General features: G+C 38.9%; 1 protein-coding gene across 1 annotated transcript in view; it reads right to left on the bottom strand.

Moving 5' to 3' along the window:
* TG (thyroglobulin) overlaps positions 1-20,507 on the bottom strand; it is a 135,102-nt gene that overhangs the window by 79,547 nt on the left and 35,048 nt on the right. The window contains exons 23-35 of the mRNA XM_054167162.1: positions 17,674-17,796; positions 15,909-16,024; positions 14,900-15,008; positions 13,471-13,668; positions 11,681-11,848; positions 11,077-11,142; positions 10,327-10,407; positions 9,077-9,214; positions 7,672-7,848; positions 6,592-6,703; positions 5,979-6,058; positions 5,087-5,230; positions 2,185-2,250 (exon numbers count right to left, since the gene is read on the bottom strand). Coding sequence (XP_054023137.1) covers positions 2,185-2,250; positions 5,087-5,230; positions 5,979-6,058; positions 6,592-6,703; positions 7,672-7,848; positions 9,077-9,214; positions 10,327-10,407; positions 11,077-11,142; positions 11,681-11,848; positions 13,471-13,668; positions 14,900-15,008; positions 15,909-16,024; positions 17,674-17,796 — 1,578 coding nt within the window. The remainder of the gene's footprint in view (positions 1-2,184; positions 2,251-5,086; positions 5,231-5,978; positions 6,059-6,591; positions 6,704-7,671; positions 7,849-9,076; positions 9,215-10,326; positions 10,408-11,076; positions 11,143-11,680; positions 11,849-13,470; positions 13,669-14,899; positions 15,009-15,908; positions 16,025-17,673; positions 17,797-20,507) is intronic.

The raw sequence follows: 20,507 nt of genomic DNA on the forward strand, positions 1-20,507 counted from the left end.
TTACCAGGTGGTTACCACACAGTAAACTTTTTTCCCCCCATGTACAAGCAGTACCAAAATGTAGCAAATTCAGTCACTACTAGCATTTTTATCTTCTCTAGCATATATTAATATAACATATATAATCATAAAGGGCTTGGAAATGACATTTTTGACAATTTTCCAAAACCTCAGACAATGTGGCATGGGCAGCAATCTGAACTAAATAGCCAGGCTGGGACTTTTACTATCAGAATGTGGCAGAACATTAAGAAAGGCAGATGGTGACCAGTTGCATTTTGAATGCCTTGCTGCACCTACAGGTGTCAGAAACCCAAAGAATACAAGATAGCAGTGCTAATTTGACTTCCAGGCTAGTTGCGCTCTTTGTAATTTGGTGACTTCTCCTTACTGCTGTTCCCAAGTCAATTGCTCTAATCCACAGGTCCTCCTATTCTGTGGGAGGCTCTGCTTGTGTGGATGGTTAATCAGACCTCTGCAAACCATCTGCTCTCATTTGGAAAGATGATCTGAAAATGGGTGTGATAGATCAAGACTGTTACTTAAGGTAAAATGAGCATCTCACTTGCTGTGGCTAAATTCTCGGCAGTCTTTAGAGTAGGGGAAAAAATTACAGAAAGGCCTAATATTCCTAAGTGTTGTTTAGGTCACTATTTTCCTATATCTTAGAAAGCAAGAAAAACATAAAAGCAAAATGACAAAATCACTACTAAACTCCAAACTAGGAGGAAGAAAGCTTTAGTAAAAAGGGTTTACACATCTAGAAAAAAAGAGTTTGGAACAAAAAGTTGAATTGTGCAATCCACACTTTACTCCACTAGCATTTCACACAAAAACTCTCTCTCCTTACTTCTAAAGACAGGAGTTTTCATTAAAATGACCATCAAAAAAGCAAAAATTCTACTAATTAATAGTCTGAACATGATCATGACTGGTAGTCATAGATATGATGATAAAACAGTAAAAAATAAATTCAGTATTGAAAATTATTTGCAAATACTAACCATCACCCAGTTTCACATGGTTTTAGGAAAGGCAGACAAACAGATTAGAAAATTTGTTCAGATCAAACAGAAAATTAAGGGCAGAGGTGGATTAGACTTCTCAATTTCAGTAGAGCCTGAGGGTTAAACTGAGTTATCTAATGACTAGTCAACTGGCTTCCTTTCCATTACGCACAGCAGTTAGCAGAGACGCTGTGTATTTCTGGAAAGGACACACCAGGGAAGTCTGTAGCTGTTGACAATTTGCATATATTTTTAGGGGGCAATAGATACTAAGCCCTGAAAGACAACAGTTAAGCTTTACTTCTTGTGAGGATCCACTCATTTTTAAAACAACATATCTAGGTACGATAAGATTCATTCAGTGCAAGACTGAAACAAAACTTCTTCCCACTATAAAGAAGATGGTATCACAGCAAGTTACAGCATCTCTTTAAAAGGCAGCCCAACACACTCATCAAATGCTACATTTCTTGTGATCCACCACCTTCTTTGAGATAATTCTCCCACCCTTGCTGGAAATAACAAAGAGGGACTAAAGTCAGTACAGTTTATTATTCTTCTATATCACTAATCATAAAGCAATATAATCCTTCATTAATTTCTGGAAGAACTGGCTTTTTCATCATCTTGGATTCTGGGAAAACTGGATTTGCTAAAATTGACTTTGCATCTCCTTTGCAATTGTTTATATGTATTTGAAAACTCATTGTCACTCCTTGCATTCAGTTTTGCCAGCAGAAGCTGCTGGTTATTTCTCTAATCTGAAATGCCTTGCCATCCTGGCAAGCACCATGAGCTACAAGAAAGGCACTAGAAATCCTGCAGCAGTGGACAACAGCACAATAAAGAGCTTTTCTGGAGGCTACCCTTGCAGAGCCTTCCTTCACTAGTATCTGCACTAAGATACAAAGATTTACCCATTGAAATGATGTGATATCTACATTTATGTATGATAGATTTATTCATCAATCCTGGCAAATATTTTGCCTCAGTGACTCCCTACATCAGTGAACTTGAGAAATATTAGGCTACCACCATAGATGACATGATGCACAATTTAAATGATGCACAATTAATTAAACTGAGTAAACGGGTGAACAAGCAAACTCAAGGGGAACACAACCATTTCATTATCATGTGATCTTTCAGCACTGGCTTAGTAGGTGAATATACTTACCACTCTCAGGCCCAAGAGGTAAACTGATAGGTGGACACAGTTTAGGGATGGTGTTCTTCAAATCAGCTAAAAGCAGGAGAAAAAATAAAATTTGAAAACAGTTACACATAAAGGTTAATCTGTAATGAACACCTCAGTATCTCCAGCATTACTTCTGGGATCTAATTGTTACATCTTCTCACCACAAACATCAAGAGTAAGAGTGCTTTGCTATCTAACCTTTTTGAGCTCCTGCAGAAAACCAGACTTCTTAAAATTCTGTGTTTATAAACATTCCTACAAATGCTTTTCAAAATGAGCAACTCATTTCAGTAGTTTGGTGTTTTTCTCCATGCTCCTGTCCATACTTGGTTTTCTGCATCACAAGAGATGAGATTTTCTCTGCTTCCTGATTGGCACACTGGAATTTCTCAAAATAATCATTGGGAACAAGTTGTTTTCCAGCAGGAAACTTTCCAAACTAAAATTCAAATAATCACTCATGCTCTACACGCACACACACAAAAATCTCATTTGCTAATAATTCCCTTAAACATTCGGTAGTTTTAAGTAATAAACAAGAGGTTTCTCTTCTCTTGTAAAACACTTCAGATAGTCAGTTACAAATTCACAGATTCACACAGACTGACAAATTTCATTGTGTTGGAAGGGGCCCTCAAATGTCATCTTGTCCAACCCTCCCTGTAAACATAAGGAACACCTTCAACTAGATCAGGCTGCCCATGCCACACCGAGTCTGACCTTGAATGTCTCCAGAGATAGGTCCTCAGTCACATCACTGGGCAGCCTGTTCCAGTATTTTACCACTCTCCTTGTAAAGAAATCCTCTAAGACAAAACAATTAACCATCCCTGCAGAAGCTGAAGACCAGATTTTCTTTTCATTTCTTCCACTTTGTACTGCCTGTGCATGTAACCAATAGATATTTCTAAAAATTAAGGAGTTCTACCATTCACATTGACTGAAGAACTGGGGTTACCCAGAACTTGCTTTAAAATGCGAGTATGTTCCTCACTGCCTGAGCTGCAGCCATGACTATACGTGTGACTTCAAACTGCTCATGAGCAGAGCCACAAGGACGAAGAGTGCACATGGCAACTTAACAGATTATGAAATGTAGAGGCACAAATATCTTCCTACAACAAGACTGTTGTAGGACTAAACCTGAAGACTTTGCCTCATACCGACATCCCACTGCCTATGGTAAATTCCTCCTTCATATTTTTGCTCATTTTCCCTTTTAGGTTCAGAGCTTTTTTGTTTCTCTTCCTGGTCCCTAGACACCCCCCCCCAACAGAACAGCACAACTGATACAAATTTTTGTCTGCAAATATCTCCATTTGCATAGACATCTGTGCCTTATTATGTGCTGTTGTGGAAACACATCTGAAGCTTACTCACTGCTTAAGGAAATGTCACCATCTTCTCTAACATTCCCCTCTGCAGACACATCAGGCTCCTCTTCATTGTCCTCCTGTACATGACCATCTTTTAATTTTAGTTGGTTCTTTGCCAATGAGAGGAAAAACAATTCCAAGAAGTGGAAGTGTATCTACACTTCTAATTCTCCTTTCTACCATTCTTCATTCTTACCCCTAGTCATCTCTCAGATCCCTCTGCCCACTGGCTCCTGCCTACTTTATCAGGGCTGTTGTTCTTTTCCTCAGTGCTAGACTCTAAGCTCACCCCTCCTTATAAGCATAGATGGTGCCTCCCAGCTCTGTGCTATTTCTACTCTTTAATGGGGGTTGCCCTGCTAGAAGAGGATATGGATAGTCTAATGGGCAGATTGCCAGCGCAGACTTGAAAAGATCAGGGTTGAGTTCATATTTCAGAAACTTAGAGTGTGAATTAAGGTTTTCTTGATGCTTAGCAACACCATAAAATGCAGTGTAGTGCCAGGATATCTGATCTAGCACTATATAACTTTAACTGGGTTGTCTTTATATCACATGCCCTGGACAGGACATCTCTACACTTCATGCCAGCTCTCCATTCAGATATCAGTCCTTCTCAAATCTGCAATAACTAAGCAAGTTGAAATGCAAGGAAAAGTACTCCTTATCCATTTTCCCCCCTGATTCTGTCAACATCAGCAGACCTGCCCCTGCAGAACTTTGCTGCTCACAGTGAAGTTGAGCGAGGTTCTGCCTATGTAGACTCATAGGCCACTCTCCCATAAAGGGGGATATAGCCAGGCAAAGATTAGTTTCCCTTGGAGTTTCAGTTACATTAAAACAAAGCTTAACAAAGTAGAACTATATCTATGCAAAAAGAGTATGGCAAACGACACTGGAAATATTCAGCAAAGTAATGGAGCCTTTGTTTTGCCATGGAAAAGAAAATTCATTTTGTCTAGGAGTGGTTTTGATTCCTCTTGAGGAAACAACCTAATCTCTCATAACTTCTCTCTGTTTAATTACACGAGGGTTACCTACTGCCTGAAGAATACAGTACTACCTTGGAATTTGGTCTTGGCCCTTTTTGTTGTCAAAACAGTCAAAACTAAATTTTCAATTGCATAACAAAACCAAACCTTTGAAGATGTACATCCACACAGACTGTTAAATGGTAAGTCAAGCAGTGAGGAACAGAATGATGTTCTGACCAGGACTGTGGAGTGGGACAAAATATATTTGGATTCCAACACTGGCCACAACTCTTCCACATAATATAAGCAATTAAATTATACCTCTTTGAGGTATTTCTTCTTCTTCACCATTGAAATGGAGGTTAGATTGTACCTTCCTTTCTCTTACAGATACTTGCCTGTCACATTTATTTATAGTGCTTGCAAATGGGTCCTTCTTCTAAAAGATGAAGCATCTATAGATTGAAACTAAAAAAAAAACCTCAGTGTGCAGAAACCAGTCAAAAAGGCTATGTACCCTACACCACTTACCAGGCTTTTGATACCAGCCAAATGGGTGTATTCTGACTTCAGCATCTGGTGAACTGCAATTTGAAACATGCCAAGAACTTCTTGTATCCTCAGCACACGTCTGAATTCCTAGGCTGTTCAGAGTCAGGCACGCAGTCTTTCCACCTGCCAGGGAAATACATGACTATAGAAATTATGAGGAAAATGTTCCTCTTCTAGATATTAATTTGAGGAAAATGATAATACAGCACAGTTCCACTGAGTGTTGAAAGGAATTTCACTGACTTAGAAATCAAAGGAGGGAAATAACTAAAACAGGACAACTCTTACTGTTGTTGAAAATAGTGTTGAAAAATCACAAGTAATTCAGTGTGAGGGAAGGTGGATAACCAACATTATAACATTAAAATCACTGTAAGTATTTCCACTGAGCAAAGATCAGGACCCCTTATTTGAGCAAGCAGCCTATTCTGATTAATGTATTCCTGGAAATAGAAATCTGCATCTCCACTGAAACATGGCCTCTACTTACATCAAGATAAAAATTCTGTCTTTTAACGACTTAAAGTTCCTAAAAAGATGGGGTCGTGAAACACAGATAGCAGTTTCATTGAAGATTTTTTACTAGCTCATGGTAAAAGTCACTACTAAAAGTTCTCTTGACTATATGAATTCCAAGACTGGATGTCTGAAATGCCACATGAAGATCTCATGAAGATTTTTGTAGAATTTCTAAGATGTGGAGCTGGTCATTGAGCTGAACTCCTAGAAATGGCTATGATTACTCACAAACATGTTAAAGAGAGTTGCATGAAGATTTCCTGCATAAGTTGTCCCTCACAGCAAAAGAATGGTAAAATTTGTAATAATGAAGACGGCAACTGCTTGCAGAACACAAACAGTGCAGAAGTACCTGGTATCTGGGAGTCGTTAAAAAAGCCAAATCCTGTGCAACAAGGGTCAGCATCACACCAGCGCTCACACTCAAAAAACCTGGGAAAGGAAAAATATCACTACTTTTGCTATCAGGAGCAACTTCTCTCTGCCTCAGAGGAGGGAAGGGAGGATATTGCATAAGGCAGAGACACTGAGAACCTGCAGAGATGCCTTTCTCAATAAGACCAGTTCCTGGGTGATAGTGCACAGAGACTTCCACATGTTTTCTATCTGTAGATGAAATTACGGTCCACCAGTATACATCTACCAGACTACATCTAATCATTTAGATAAGTGTTTTGATACATGCCCTAAAAAATATCAAGGAGACTTAGCTGGCCGACAAGCTATTTACTAGCAATACAAGTTATAATTCACATATATAGAATTACTAATTATGCACATTACTATTTATAACTTCATTATAAATTTCTTTTAAGTCATATGATTTATTTTTGCTTTATTAAATATTCTCAAATAATGCTTTTTTCAGAGCAATATATCTGATCACACTCATCTGCATAACAGGGCCTTGGTGTCACAAGCATGATTAAACTTCCATTGAAAACAAAGGAGCAGTCATGTCCTACCCATCTGAAACAGTTTTCCTGCTCATGTCAGTCTTATTCCTCACTGAGATCCCAGTTACTTTCTGGAATGATACACGTGTGTAGAAGCTCTTCACAGAACTTTTCAGAGTGACTGAAAGGAAAAAGAAAATCAAAATTGGAAAGACAAAAAACCCAGAACCAATTTAACCTTGTAATTTACATATGCTGGCCAAGTAATCCCATGGTAAGCGTAAAGTTTATGTTCCTGTGCTACAATGGTCTCAATCCATCAAAATGTAATTTTTACACTATCACAGTAAATTTTTGAAAGTTAAATCTGAAGGTAAACAAAAATCCAACAAGTGAAGACTCTGAAAACTTGCAAAAGTACATCAGCAAGGAAAGACTTTCAACACAGAGCTGCTGTTTCTGAGACCTGGATCAACATTACTCCATCAAGATCCAAAAACCTGGGGACAGCACTAGCTTGGGAAAATCCAGTGTACTCATGCAGGAGCTTGTAGTGCACTTTGAACTCCCCAAATACACATAATTAAAGTTTCCTTCAGTGACCCTCTGCAGTTTTCACAGGAAAAGTATAGGTTTCTGTGCAGTGATAACAGGTTTGTTTGTCAAAAAAAACCCCCACCTATTTAATTTCCAAAATATTCAGAAGAGAGCTTAAAATCCACATCTATAACTCTGAATATGCTAAGATAAATAAGCAAATAAAAACATTACACAGCATTCAGATTTTTGCATTTGTTTGCTACCATGGAAATTCTAATGGTCAAAGATGGGACTGGTAACATCTTAATGATATTTCCATTTCATCCACAGTATAAAAATATCTAAGACCTGGAATACAAATTATTTGAGTTACCCCTGGCCTCTCTAAATTGGTAATAACTAAGGTATAGAGTGGAAATCATGGTTAATATCTTTTCATTCTGAACTGAAAATGAAGAATCATACCCAGAACAGCCTGACCTTCCCTTGCTCCATCACATCATAAGACTCATTGACAGATTCAGACTTATTTCAGAGTCAGAAGCTGAAACACTAGCTTCCATTAGCATGGCCAGAGCATACATGAATCATTCAACTCTCCAAACTTGCCTATTTTATGGTACAATTTCTGTGGCTGTTGGGGTAGCACGGTCCGACAGTTTTCTGGTATTTGATCAATGCTGCCATCACAAATCTGTGCCTCTGGATAAAGGGTGCACACAAAGTATGTGTCTGTGGCATTTTGAAGATCTGCTATTCGACAAAACTCATCTTCTTGTGCACAACCTAGGAAGCAAATTTGCTAAGAGTTACACAGTTGAAAGTTTCTTCCCTTCTCTATTCCTCTTTATGACCTCAATGCACTTAAAGCTACCCATCACCAAACAGCTAAGAGATAGAATGTCAGTGTTATTCCATCACAGTGTAGAGAATCAGGGACAGATTCTGTTTCTAGTAACAAAGACCAGGTTTACCTGGAAAGGAAAGAAAATGAGCTATACCACAGCTAACATTCCTCAGCTGTGACAGGCATTAGTCTGTTGTATTGGTGTCATTCTAACACTGTGATTCACAAAAAATCTCTCTTTTTCTTTTTATTAAATCTGACATACAAACTGTATCTAGAATAACTCTCCATTAGTTGTGGTTCTCTTGCTTTAAAGAGTAAAAAACACATAACATAAAATATTTTCTACCATGTCTTAGGAATTTTTTGCAAAATATATTTCTGAAGTGTTCATATATTATATAAAATATAAATAACTCTTCCACAACACACAGTTCAGGCTTGTAGCAACTTGCACTGAAACTCACCTCAGGGTAAAACTATGCCTTCAGAAAAGAAACAAAGCCATCAAACTGATTTCTTCATTACTGTTGCAATGGCCTGCTTAATTATAAATGGGTATAGGTCTACTGACCTCTTACAGTGATGTCTGTGCACTGTTTAGTACTCTTTGTTCTGTCTTCTTGGTAGTCAGAAATAGAACCCCTTTTCCATTCATTGCATCAAAATCTACTTTATCATTAACCTAAATATCTGTATTTTACCTTCTTTTAGCACTGTACCATCTAGTTGGAGAATAGAATAGAATAGAATAGAATAGAATAGAATAGAATAGAATAGAATAGACCAGACCAGGTTGGAAGAGACCTTCAAGATCATCGCGTCCAACCTATCATCCAACACCACCTAATCAACTAAACCATGCAACCAAGCACCCTATCAAGAGGGTACTTTTCCAGAACAGCTGAGTATTGCCTAAGCTGTGTCTTCTACTTCTCTCTCCCATAACAGGGATATCCTGAAGATGAATGATGGATACCTTTTCTGCTGCAGTAGACAAAGATTGTAAGGAAGAAATAGGTGGCCCCCTCAGCAGCTTCCATGAAAATTTTCTGAGCTTCCTCTGAAAATTTTTTATGTCCAAGAGTTTTTATTCATCATTACTACATTTTTTGTTTCTAATTAATTATTATTCCCTACAGAATAGCAGTCTCCAAGATGTCTTACGTGTCAGACACCAAAGCACAGCTTCATCTGCTGAGTACTTTGGTCTGAAGATCCAGTACTGCTGGTAAGCAAGAGAAATGTTCTGGTCACTTTGTATCTGGCTCTTGTCCATTAGGTAGAAAAGATCCTTTGTGGAATCTGAGATTCAAACAAACACACAAACTTCTTACATGCACAGAAAAGTTAGGTGTGATCTGCAATAGATTAAATTTATATTTTATTTAAAAATCTGCCTTTCATTGTAAACCAGCTGCAACCACTTTGTAGGGCTAGCAGAAACCAAAGGTTCCTTTGAATAACAGTCTTGTTCACCCACAGCTATTGAAGCTGACGTAGGCAATGTCTCCTCACTAAGCTGTACTGCACAACACAGCCTTGTCAGCCTATTTCCACACCCAGGTTAATGCAAGAGAACTTCAACTAATCTATTAAGTCAATTTCCTGCCCCCCCCCCCCCCCCCCATTTAAGTCTAGGCTTCAAAATACCACTAATTGTATAGGAGTACCACTAGGTAGATGGGCATTTTAGTTTACCTTCCTTTCAAATTACATAAGCAGAATCAGCAATTCACTTTATGTTAGGATTTTGTGTTATAAATCATCATGGCCAAGTATTCCTCAAGGCTCTTCAGCAAAGATTGTACATCATTAGAGACAAATCAAAGTGCTCTCAATAGGTTCCACCACTCTCTTTGTTTCAGGATTACAGTTCTGAAGGCCCAAATTGAACTCTAGTGACCTAATGCAAATTGTTTTGGATATATAGATGACAGAATAACAAAGAGCTGACCCAAAGGAGCTAGGTCTCTCACTTTCATCACTCATGCAAGAAACCCTTGTGACTGCAGTTTCATCCTGAATCTTTCTAAGCATCACACCTAGAGTGATATTGTCAGTATCAGTAAATATGCCCAGGTACCCAGGCTGAGTTTATGTAATTTTTCTTCCCCAACAATATTTCCTTAGTCTTCACAGCTCAGTAAATCTGAAAGAACAAACTTTCATATAACATTTTAACTCTTTCATCTCTAGCCTGGCCTGGGAAAGTAAAAACCATAAAGACAGGCAGCTTGTATTTTGAACTTTCTCAAAACCTTTATCGGACTTCCTACCTGAGAGAAAAACCTCTGGACTTCACAATGCCTACATAATTATGATACATATATGCCAATATATTGCATTTTCTAGTTAAATTCTGCAATTCCCTTTGCTGTCTTCTGCTGCCTTCTCATTTACTCTTACTACAATACCTGATAATGTTAGATCACTCTCTGTCTTCAAAGCAGCAGCATCGCATTCAGAAGTTTTAGTCCGGGTGACCATATCAGAGCCTGGAATGCAACAGGAATTAAAGAGCTTAGCAATTCCATTTATCTTTCTTCCACAAAACAAGATCATCCTTAGTTACTGACATTTTGGGAAACTCCTTAAGTACCTCCACGAACTGTGGAATTGAAAATGAGTAAAACCATCTCTGTATAAGTCAGATAAAAATCTCAATGAAAATGTGCTGTTTGGAGGATAAAAGCAAAAGCCCTAGCCACAATCGTTATGCATTCAACAGGAGTGCTGTGTGCATCTGTAAAGCAGCATCATAAATTTCTGCATGTCTTGCTATGTACACTGCAACAATCAAAAAGTAAACTTGCAAAGATGACACATGCAGTGTTATCAGGATGCTAACAAAAAGAACCAAAAGTGCCAGATTATTACAGTATGTGGACGCTGATGGGACAAAGGCAAGTGTTTCTATGATGCCATTGTCACAGGTAAAAGTTATAAAGTATATTCTCAGACACAAGGATATACACAAATCTCATGAAACTGACAGCAGAATTACACCAGATTATACCCACCCCTGCCAGAAAAGACTTTCAGGTAGTGGATCAGTTTGGACAGTATAAACTAAAGAGAAAATGGTACTTCCATTACAGAACACATCTCTGCCACTGCCCACAGCTCATCATAAGTTTTGTAACAACTTCTGCAAGATAACTCACCTCTCCACAGGTAAACTTGCTGAAACGTAGGAACATTTCTTTCTGCCTCTTCTACAAACTTTGAAGCTAATAAAGAACAAAGTTTGTTAGAATAGCTGTTCAAATTGAACAGGTAGTATTAAAATGCTCAGAAATTGCCTTAAAAACACATGACTAAGTCATGCATCATCCTATTTACAATAAAAGACTCTAAGATAGAAGGCCCTGGTGTTCTGGTGCTAGTCTGGGTTCAGGGTACCATGGCTTTACTCTATTTTCCATCACTGCTTTTTCTGTGCAGCTCTGGGCATCTCTCTTTTTGTCTTTTCTCCACACTTTACATTTCTTACAGATTATTGGCTTCAATCTGCTTGAATTAAATACTGGAAGTATTACAGGGTAATACTAAACACATTCTTGACATTACTGTTCACACACTAAAACACAAGAAGTCCATTAGCCTAATAATGCATCCAATTAGAGAGCCCTTATTCTGTTGTGATTGTACAGATACAGATTTACTTGAGATAAAAGCACTGAAGTACAAAAGCAGGTGGTGAACAAGGCAGAGTCTATAAAAGAATTAAAGAAAAGCTATGTAAATTGAGATAATTTATTGACATACTTCCACTGAAGAGTTGTCCTCCCAGGGTGAAGGAAAATGTCTTCTCTTTTTCATCGTAGCTCACACCTTTACATATCCCATCTATGACAGATGTTGATACTGGACTCTGGCCGTTCACATTGCAGAGCAGCACGTCTGGGTAGCTCATCAAACTACATAAAATGGTACCTAGGTTCAGGCAAAGACAGACTTGTGTCACTCCAATAACGCTTTGCACCTACACAGAGCTTTTAACCCAAGCATTCCAATACTTCCTTTAAATGCCAATGGAACCTGTGTCACTGAGATCAGATACCCTTTAGTATTGTTGCCAAACAAATTAAAATCAGAGACATACGTACAAATTGAAGTATTAAGTCTAGCTATAAACATTTGTAGCCTGCTTTTCAGGGATTCCAAGCACATACTGTTACCACTTACTAAAATATTCCTGTTATCTGATAATACCCAACAGTATTCTCAGCACTTTATAGCTCCATGGAGACACATTCAATCCTTTGGCGGTCTTACAGTCTCAGGCTCTGAACCAAGAAAGCACTTATATTTTTACTGGGATGGTTTCCTGGATTGGTGCCTGATTTCAGTCAGCCCAGGGCTGAGCTTTCTCCAGCATCGTGATATGAGTCAGGGGGACCGGCATACTTAAGGCCAGGTGTTCTGGCACAGGGCTGTTACGGTTACGTCTAGACAACACTCAGCTCCTGCTTTGTTCTTGCTCTCACAACTCAGGAATTTCTATAGTTTTACAATGTCCTCTGTTCTGGTTACGTTGGTTTTTTATAGGCTGGGTAGAAGAGATACTAAATATGCTACTTCTTCCTTCTTTTATTTGTGTTTTTAAAATACAATTCTAGTCCAAGTAGCACATTTACCTGCAGTGTTGATCCATACAGGTCACCCCAACTAATCAGAGTTCTACAACACTCATCTTTTCCACACCCACACTCACAAGGATGGAGAACTCCAACATTTTGATAGATAAACAGAGAAATGGATTTAATGCCATCACCTAGTACATTTTTATGCAAAAATAATGAGATGCCAAACCAGAAAATAATTTTCTGGAAACATTTGCTTGACAACTTCTACATAGAAAGCTTTCTCAAATCCAATATCAGATTCCACTCTGTAAGAAACTTCCAAACTGGAGAAGTGTTTGTCACATAGCAGCCACCACTACATGCCTGGATTAGTAAGAGCCTATATTTAAAAACTGGAGAAATCTCAATTAGAACTTCACTTTTTCTACAGGAAATGCAGCAGGAAAGTTAATCCCATTTAAGACCAAAAACAGTCTACAAAAAGCAAGCTCGGACATTAAGTGCTTAAATTTTCTGGCAGGAATCTGGACTTTGCCTAATTCTCATCTTTGTCAGTCTCTGTCCATCCCACTCTCACTTGCTTTCCTAGCTAGACACCCAGACTTAGGAAAAAACAGGCCAACAAGGACTCTGTCTGGAGGCACTGTCTTAATTCCTCCATCAGCTAAAAGCCACTAACATCTGGCAACTTAGCTATGTTACATAAAGAGAGAGGCATTTTCAGAATGGTTTCTCATCTGGATGCTGATGTCTAAAGCAGATTGAAAGAATCATCCTTTCAAAATGTTCATTTCTATCTAAGACTACCTTGCTACCTGATGCCTTTATTTCTGTTGCTCCAGGCCAGTCCTGGGCATCACTCAGATCCTGCCTGCATCAAAAAATGTCACTGTCACGGATGTAGAGGCAGGCTGCTTACACCAGTATAATGTAGAAGTGGGTGCACTGTGTCCAAAAATTAGACAATACCTCCATCAAGGGCAAGCTGAGTCAAGATGAAGCCATCACAGCAAGAGTCCCAGCTGCAAGTTTGCCGACAGAAGAGCTGAGCATCGGTCAGAGATGTGCCAGCTGCTGAGAGCACCATGAAGCGATATACTCCAGAAAGTACATTCTGAAAATCAGTCCTTTCAAAGGTCTTGAGTCCAGACGAGTTAAATTCTTGTCCTAGGCAGACAGCAGAGGGAGAAAGTGTTCAGAAGAGCTCAAGAGGAGACTGCAGACTGGATCTAGTTGTAAGTTTTAGATAAAAACTCAGCTTTATAAGTTCTTTCTTGATGGAAGATCTGAAATGTCTGGTACAATTATACCTGAGCAGCTGGACAAAATATACTGACAGAGTAGGAAAAACAGTCCATTGTACCAGCAAAGGGCTCCTAAATTGATGCGTGCAGTAAAGTTGGTAATGTTCTGCTTTCAAGCACTATATTAATAACTCCCAGGCATAAGTTAAACAAACATATCTCATTAAAAAGGAAAATGTGTAATTTGGCCAACATAACTGCATCTGCAATTAAGGCCTTTGCTGACTAGACACATGGGTAAGAGGACATAATTCATATACTCCTGAATCTAATTAGCAATATCTCAACAGAAATCTGGAGCAGATCTGGTATCAACAATATTGCATTGACTGCAACAAGCTCAGGGGACTTACCTTCTTTCAGGTGAGACTTAGCTCTTTATTTTTGTTATTATTAATAAATGGTGACTCAGAGGTTTGGATAGAAGTGAAAAACAAACACTTACAGCATTGAGTTTTGACTCAAACCCTGCAGCTGTCTGCATTTAGTTGTCTTGTTTCAAATTTGGCATGAGGCTCAAAATTGGACACACATTAGATGGAACATGCAGTGGTATCAATCACACTTATGACCAAAAAAAAGGAAATAATTATCTTGTACATTCATTAGTTCAGTTGAATTACTTTGGAATTCACTGCAGAGCAGGTTAGTTCCTGGAGTATATTAGTGGGACAACTCATAATCAAAATGAATGTAAACTGTAAAATTATGTGCAAGCTGATCATTAATAATGCCTTAGATATTCAAATAATAAACTGTTTAATAAAGAGAAATAATAATAGAATACAATCAAAAAGAATAGAATAATAGACCAATAGAATAATACATTGGCTAGAATGTGAGGTTTTGTGGGACTGTCTGCTGGAGAAAACCATCAAAATGTTTTACAAAAGCTGTATTCCTAATTTCTGGGGAGTGAGACATGAAGGGAAGATTTATTGAGGTTTCTGGGCTATCACTAAATGTTCAACTCCAGAAGAGTACTGTCTGCTTAAACAAAGATGCTCTCCACATCTAATTGTGATCCCATATAGAAATAAGTACAAGTTTGGACACAACAGTCTAGCAGTAGATGAGTGATTCACATTTGGTACCTCTCTTCAAATAGACCATCACTGCTTCTCCCTCTGGATTCCTGACATGGAGCAAGCAGCTGAGCTGACCGATGCTAGTGGCAGTGGGGTTCCCCAAAATGCCTTGCCCCTGAGATAGGAAAAAAAAGTATGCATAATAAGTACACCTAATTGATTCCCTCTCCTAAAACACTCTTCAAAGCCACACTGATGTGTTTAAAAGCTGTGAATAGGAAGATGTTACAGCACTAAGGAGGACACAAGGCAAACCCTGGGCTAGAGGAATAGAATAGAATAGAATAGAATAGAATAGAATAGAATAGAATAGAATAGAATAGAATAGAATAGAATAGAATAGAATAGAATAGAAGGGACCAAACCAGACCAGGTTGAAAGAGACCTTTGAGATCATCGAGTCTAACCCATCATTCAACACCATCTAATCAACTAAACCATGGCACCAAGCACCCCATCAAGTCTCCTCCTAAACACCTCCAGTGATGATGACTCCACCACCTCCCCGGGCAGCCCATTCCAATGGCCAATCACTCTGTTTATGAAGAATTTCTTCCTAACATCCAGCCTAAACCTCCCCTGGTGCAGCTTGAGACTGTGTCCTCTTGTTCTGGTGCTGGTTGCCTGGGAGAAAAGACCAGCCCGCACCTGTCTACAACCTCCCTTCAGGAAGGGACTGGGAAACTGGGGTGGCCTGGTTACTGACCTGGATACTTCTAGTTTGGATTATGGAGATTTAAGCCTCCTTTTATGTTAACCCAGTTTCCTGACTGAAGGAGCTCAGTATGTTTCAAAACTAAAATGTGCTGTGTGATATTTCAACCTAACACTGGGGAATTCAGATGCCCTATTTGGAAACACCTGGGTGTAGGTTCTTTACCAACTTGCAGGAATTCATTACTGCCATAGTGAAAAGCAATGTCTGAGGTAATAGCCTGCCTATCTTCTGTGATGCCATCTATTGAAAGTACAGTATTATAACAAACACATTATTTTAAAATATGTTCATTTTTACCAATCCAGAGGAGGTGCAGTTGAAATTTACTTCAGCAGCACTGTATAATTCACAAAGAACTTCAGCACCAGCAGGAGTTACAGTTGCAAAACCACACTTGTCTTCCATCTCACAGGCTGAATAACAGGAAAGAGACCTTAAGTTTCCTAGCATTTCATGTGCAAATTTTCTGATAACAGTTCCATTATTTACTGACATTTGTCTAGTTTTTCGTACAGACTGCAAGCACACACCTAGTTTTTCTACCAGTCTGCAAGCACATGAATTTCACTAGCCAGATGAACTTTTGCATTCAGTTATTATAGTAGCGGATTAGGTTTTCAAATTAAGTTACATCAATGCAGAAGGTTGTTTGTCATCTGATGATACAAACAGATGAATTAAGTCTAACCACCCATCCAAATATTTAATGTCTGCTGGATAACTTTGCCTGAGGCAGGATAAGTAACCCCATGGCAAACAAGATGTGGCAAATATCAGAGTGATAGAAAGGAGGGAAACATAAAATTCTTCAGTTGCACCAGCTGCCTCTGCAACAATCACCTGGCCAGTGTAAGGGAGCAAGCAGCCACTCCCTCTGGATTTAGGAGTGGTGAAGATCCTTCTACACTTACACACTCATAACTAACTTGCTCCCACAGCCCTGCTCCTAAAACAAGAGGTGAAATTGTTTCCAAATATCTCTAGTATAAAATCAACCAGCTTAGATCGAAACATCATCAGAAATGATAAGCTAAGCTGTTTGACCTCATTGGGAAGTAGAGAGGGAGGATTAACCCTTACCCTTTAGTAAGCATCCCAGCTTGTAATATTTCATAGTACTGCTGCCATTTGACAGTGGGTGTAACGTACAACAAAAATACAGGTTCTGTACTGTACAATCTGAATCAAATTGTTTGTCAAGGGGCATCTTTTCTTCCCTAAGTTCATCCCACAATTCTCTCAGCTCAGAGTCTTGCTTTCAAAGACCTTCCATTTCAGAGGAAGGTCCAAGAAACATTGCAGTATACAGCTGTGGAATGATCTGGTGCAGCAAAATCATTCCAGTAAACATGTAAGGATTCAGGTATCCACTTCTATGCATGAGAGATGACTGCTCCAGCTAGAGCACAGCATGTGACACTGACTTTGACAGACCTTTATGATGTCTCTGCTACACACAGACCAGCTCTATTATTACTGTCCATTTGGTTGGGTTTTTTTAGTTAAATGTAACCCCTCTGCCTCTCTTCACAGTCTAAGCATTAGGAGACAGAAGATGAGACTGATTCAAAGCATCTTGAAAGCAGTGCAGTGATTTCCCTTGCTTTTAGATGACTCTGAAGCAGCGTAAACCAGTGAACATCATGTATACAGATGTAATATAGTACATATGCTGTAAGGCTCAGCAGAAGAAAATCTCTGCTCTCCCTATAATGTCCATCTGATGGAAGCAAGGATGGTTATTCCTCTTTTATGTGCCAATCAGGTAATTTGGGGAAAGGTGAAAGCTTGGTTTCCACATGTCCTGAAAGGCTGATGAATAGTTCCTGGTCTGAATCTCATTTTCTAAGCATATTTCAAATGACACCAATTTGCTTTAAAGCCTGATGACATGTCTGAAGTGGCTGTAAAGTCAGAAGCCTTCTTTCTGAAAGAAATAGCAATCTCTTCCCTGAACCAGGGTCACCAGAGTTGTAAATATCTTACATGAAATACATGCTGAACTGCAAAATGTATACTTCATCTCAGAACTTTAGTATAAATTCACCACACCTTTCCTCACCTGAAATGCACTGGAAAGCTGGACTTTGCAGGTCTCCCCCAAATGACTGAGACTGAAAAATTTGAGCTTCTTCTGACCCATAAATCAGTCTAGAAGCAGGAATTCTCTCAAATTTTCTGAGCACTAAAAACCCAAACAAAAAAAACCAAAACCAAACAGGTATTATTATTAAAAGGTAGAAATAAAAATTGAAGAGTTCTGTCAGGAAAGAGGTTTGTTCATTAAATGATGTACCATAACTTCACAGATAACACAGGAGACATCTGGACTGAGGATAACATTTTCTATTTTGCCTAAAAAAAAGGTGTCACAAGATATTTTAAAAAACAGCTAGCAAGGAGTGGGCTGGGAGTTTATGTTCAAGTGAGACTTCCAGCAGCAGACTGGCTCTCTCCCATTACTTGGTCATGGCACTGAACCAACTATTGAGTCAATGGGGGAACAAACTTCCTGCAAAACAGACACTGAAACAAGAGCCAGCTACAGAAGAATTCGGTTAGAGAGGAAATCTAGGAGCCTTATCACTTTACAGCAGCACAACAGCCTGATCACCACACACTTCAGGCTATAGGATCTATCCAAGGTATCATGTCCTACATGCTCCCTTTTTACTGTATCATTCAACCTTTAACTCCAGATGGACAATTTACTTACCAAACCCTTCTATCTGCTCTCTCTGAACTGGTCCTGCATTCATAGATGTCTGACAAGCAGCACTGATCATGAACTGAGAAAAGCTCATGAGCTCTACAGATTGAAAACTCAAAGGTCACTAAATGGGTTGAGGAACACAACTTAAGCTCAAGAAGGTTTGGCCCTGTCTATGCCCTAAAGGTTATAGTGTGGTGAAGGGGGACACAGTGGCACCACCACTCGCCTGCTCAGGTTGCTACTACCTGTACTACAAAGAAGTTTTGTTACAGTGTGTCCACACAATGATATACCAGTATCTTTCTGTGAGCGCAGCACATTAAGGAGAAGGGAAGAATGTGGTGACTTAGGGTCACTCCATGGTGACCAGACTTCTTCTCTAAACGCCCAAAATGAAAGCCATTGCAGCCCATGTCTGGTCTAAACCTAAAAGAAGCATGAGCCCTGGTCTGATCTCAGCCCATGGGATGTGCCTGCACCTGAAAGAATTGGAGACTCAGCCCTTCTCTCTCTTGCACACATGGGTACAGAGGTCCAGCAGAGGATCCCAGGCCTCTCTCCCTGAAATGTCTGGATAAACCACAAAATAAACCTTAGGGATAAGTTCTTAAAACAATCATCTGTACTCCTACAGCAAAATAGTCAGGACTAAATCAGAAGCAAATGTCCACTGTTGTTAGGGCTGAGTCAGCAGGTGCTTTTGATAAAATTATTGTTTCTGCTCAGGAAAAACATGAGGGTGAGGCAAGCAATGCAAAAAAAAATCTTTGCATTCCATCTCAGCTGGGGAAAGGGCTGAACGATGGTGTAAACAGAGGTGGAAGTTTTTCCCTTCCTAGAAATACAGGACACCAAAACATAATCATTATCTTGCATGACTAGCACTAAACTGAATCCCTTCTACATCTGCAACCTGTAGTGATGCCTGTTTTAACCCCGAATTCACCTTTTTTAATAAAACTGAAAAGAGGCAGTGTTTCTGCATTGTTTGCAGGTTTTGATGTGCTTGTTTTTAATACAAAATTATAAACAAAGACATTAAAATTGTTTTTTCTTTTCTTCTCATTTTTCCCCCCTAATTACAACATCCTTCTACCTCTCCATTTCCTCTACAAAAAATGTGGGGAAAAAGTAGATAAGAGAGAGAAATTGTAATGAAAAACTAATGTGAAAACATTTCAAAGCTAATACAAAACTTGCCTTTTTAATTTTTTTATTTTGGGGTTTACTATAAAGAAAGGTTAAAAAAACCTGCATTCATAACCCTACTTTGTCATTAAAAGAGAAACAAACCAACATTCTACCAGCTCCCATTTTCATGAACTTGTTAGTTCTCTCTGCCCTCTTTTCCACAGTAATATAACTACTTAGCCATTTCACCAGCTTAGTGAATAGGAGATATCCTCCATAGAATAGAATAAACCAGGTTGGAAGAGACCTTCAAGATCATCGCGTCCAACCCATCAACAATCCAACACCACCTAAACAACTAACCCATGGCACCAAGCACCCCATCAAATCTCCTCCTGAAAACCTCCAATGATGGCGACTCCACCACCTCCCCAGGCAGCCCATTCCAATGGGCAATCACTCTCTCTGTATAGAACTTCTTCCTAACATCCAACCTAAATCTCCCATCTCACATAGTACTAAAGATCTAGATCTGTTGTTGCAATGAATGTTGTGTGCCTCCAAACAGTAAGAATGAGCATGGGTTGTTACAGGTTATTACTGTGCATTCACACAAGAGACTTCTCCTAAAATCTGCAGATAAAAACTCAAACAGATGGCATATTTATTGACCCTGCCTGCTTTCTAGCTTCCTATCAAAGCAAGATCAGTCTTCAGACACTGACGTCTTGTTGCATGTTGAATTTGGTTAAGGAAAAATAGAAATAGAAAGGGTAGTGGGGAAAGTAAAAATAGAGACAATGAGTTTCACTTCATATAATGCTTTCTGGAAATGCAGCATGATCTTTGAAAGAAAGGAAATAAAATTAAATTAGCCTGTAAATTATTGAGGGGCAAAAAAACACTCAACAAACAAACAAACAAAAAAACCCCACCAGAATCCTCAGGTCTTTTGCTGTGTTTTGTTTAAACCCTGAATTGTCAACATTTATGAGTATTAATTTGTAGTGAAATCTTCTCACATGATCCACTAAAATAAGCACAGACATCTG

This window comes from Dryobates pubescens, chromosome 14 (genome assembly GCF_014839835.1).
Source record: "Dryobates pubescens isolate bDryPub1 chromosome 14, bDryPub1.pri, whole genome shotgun sequence".
In the NCBI taxonomy this organism is placed as follows: Eukaryota; Metazoa; Chordata; class Aves; order Piciformes; family Picidae; genus Dryobates; species Dryobates pubescens.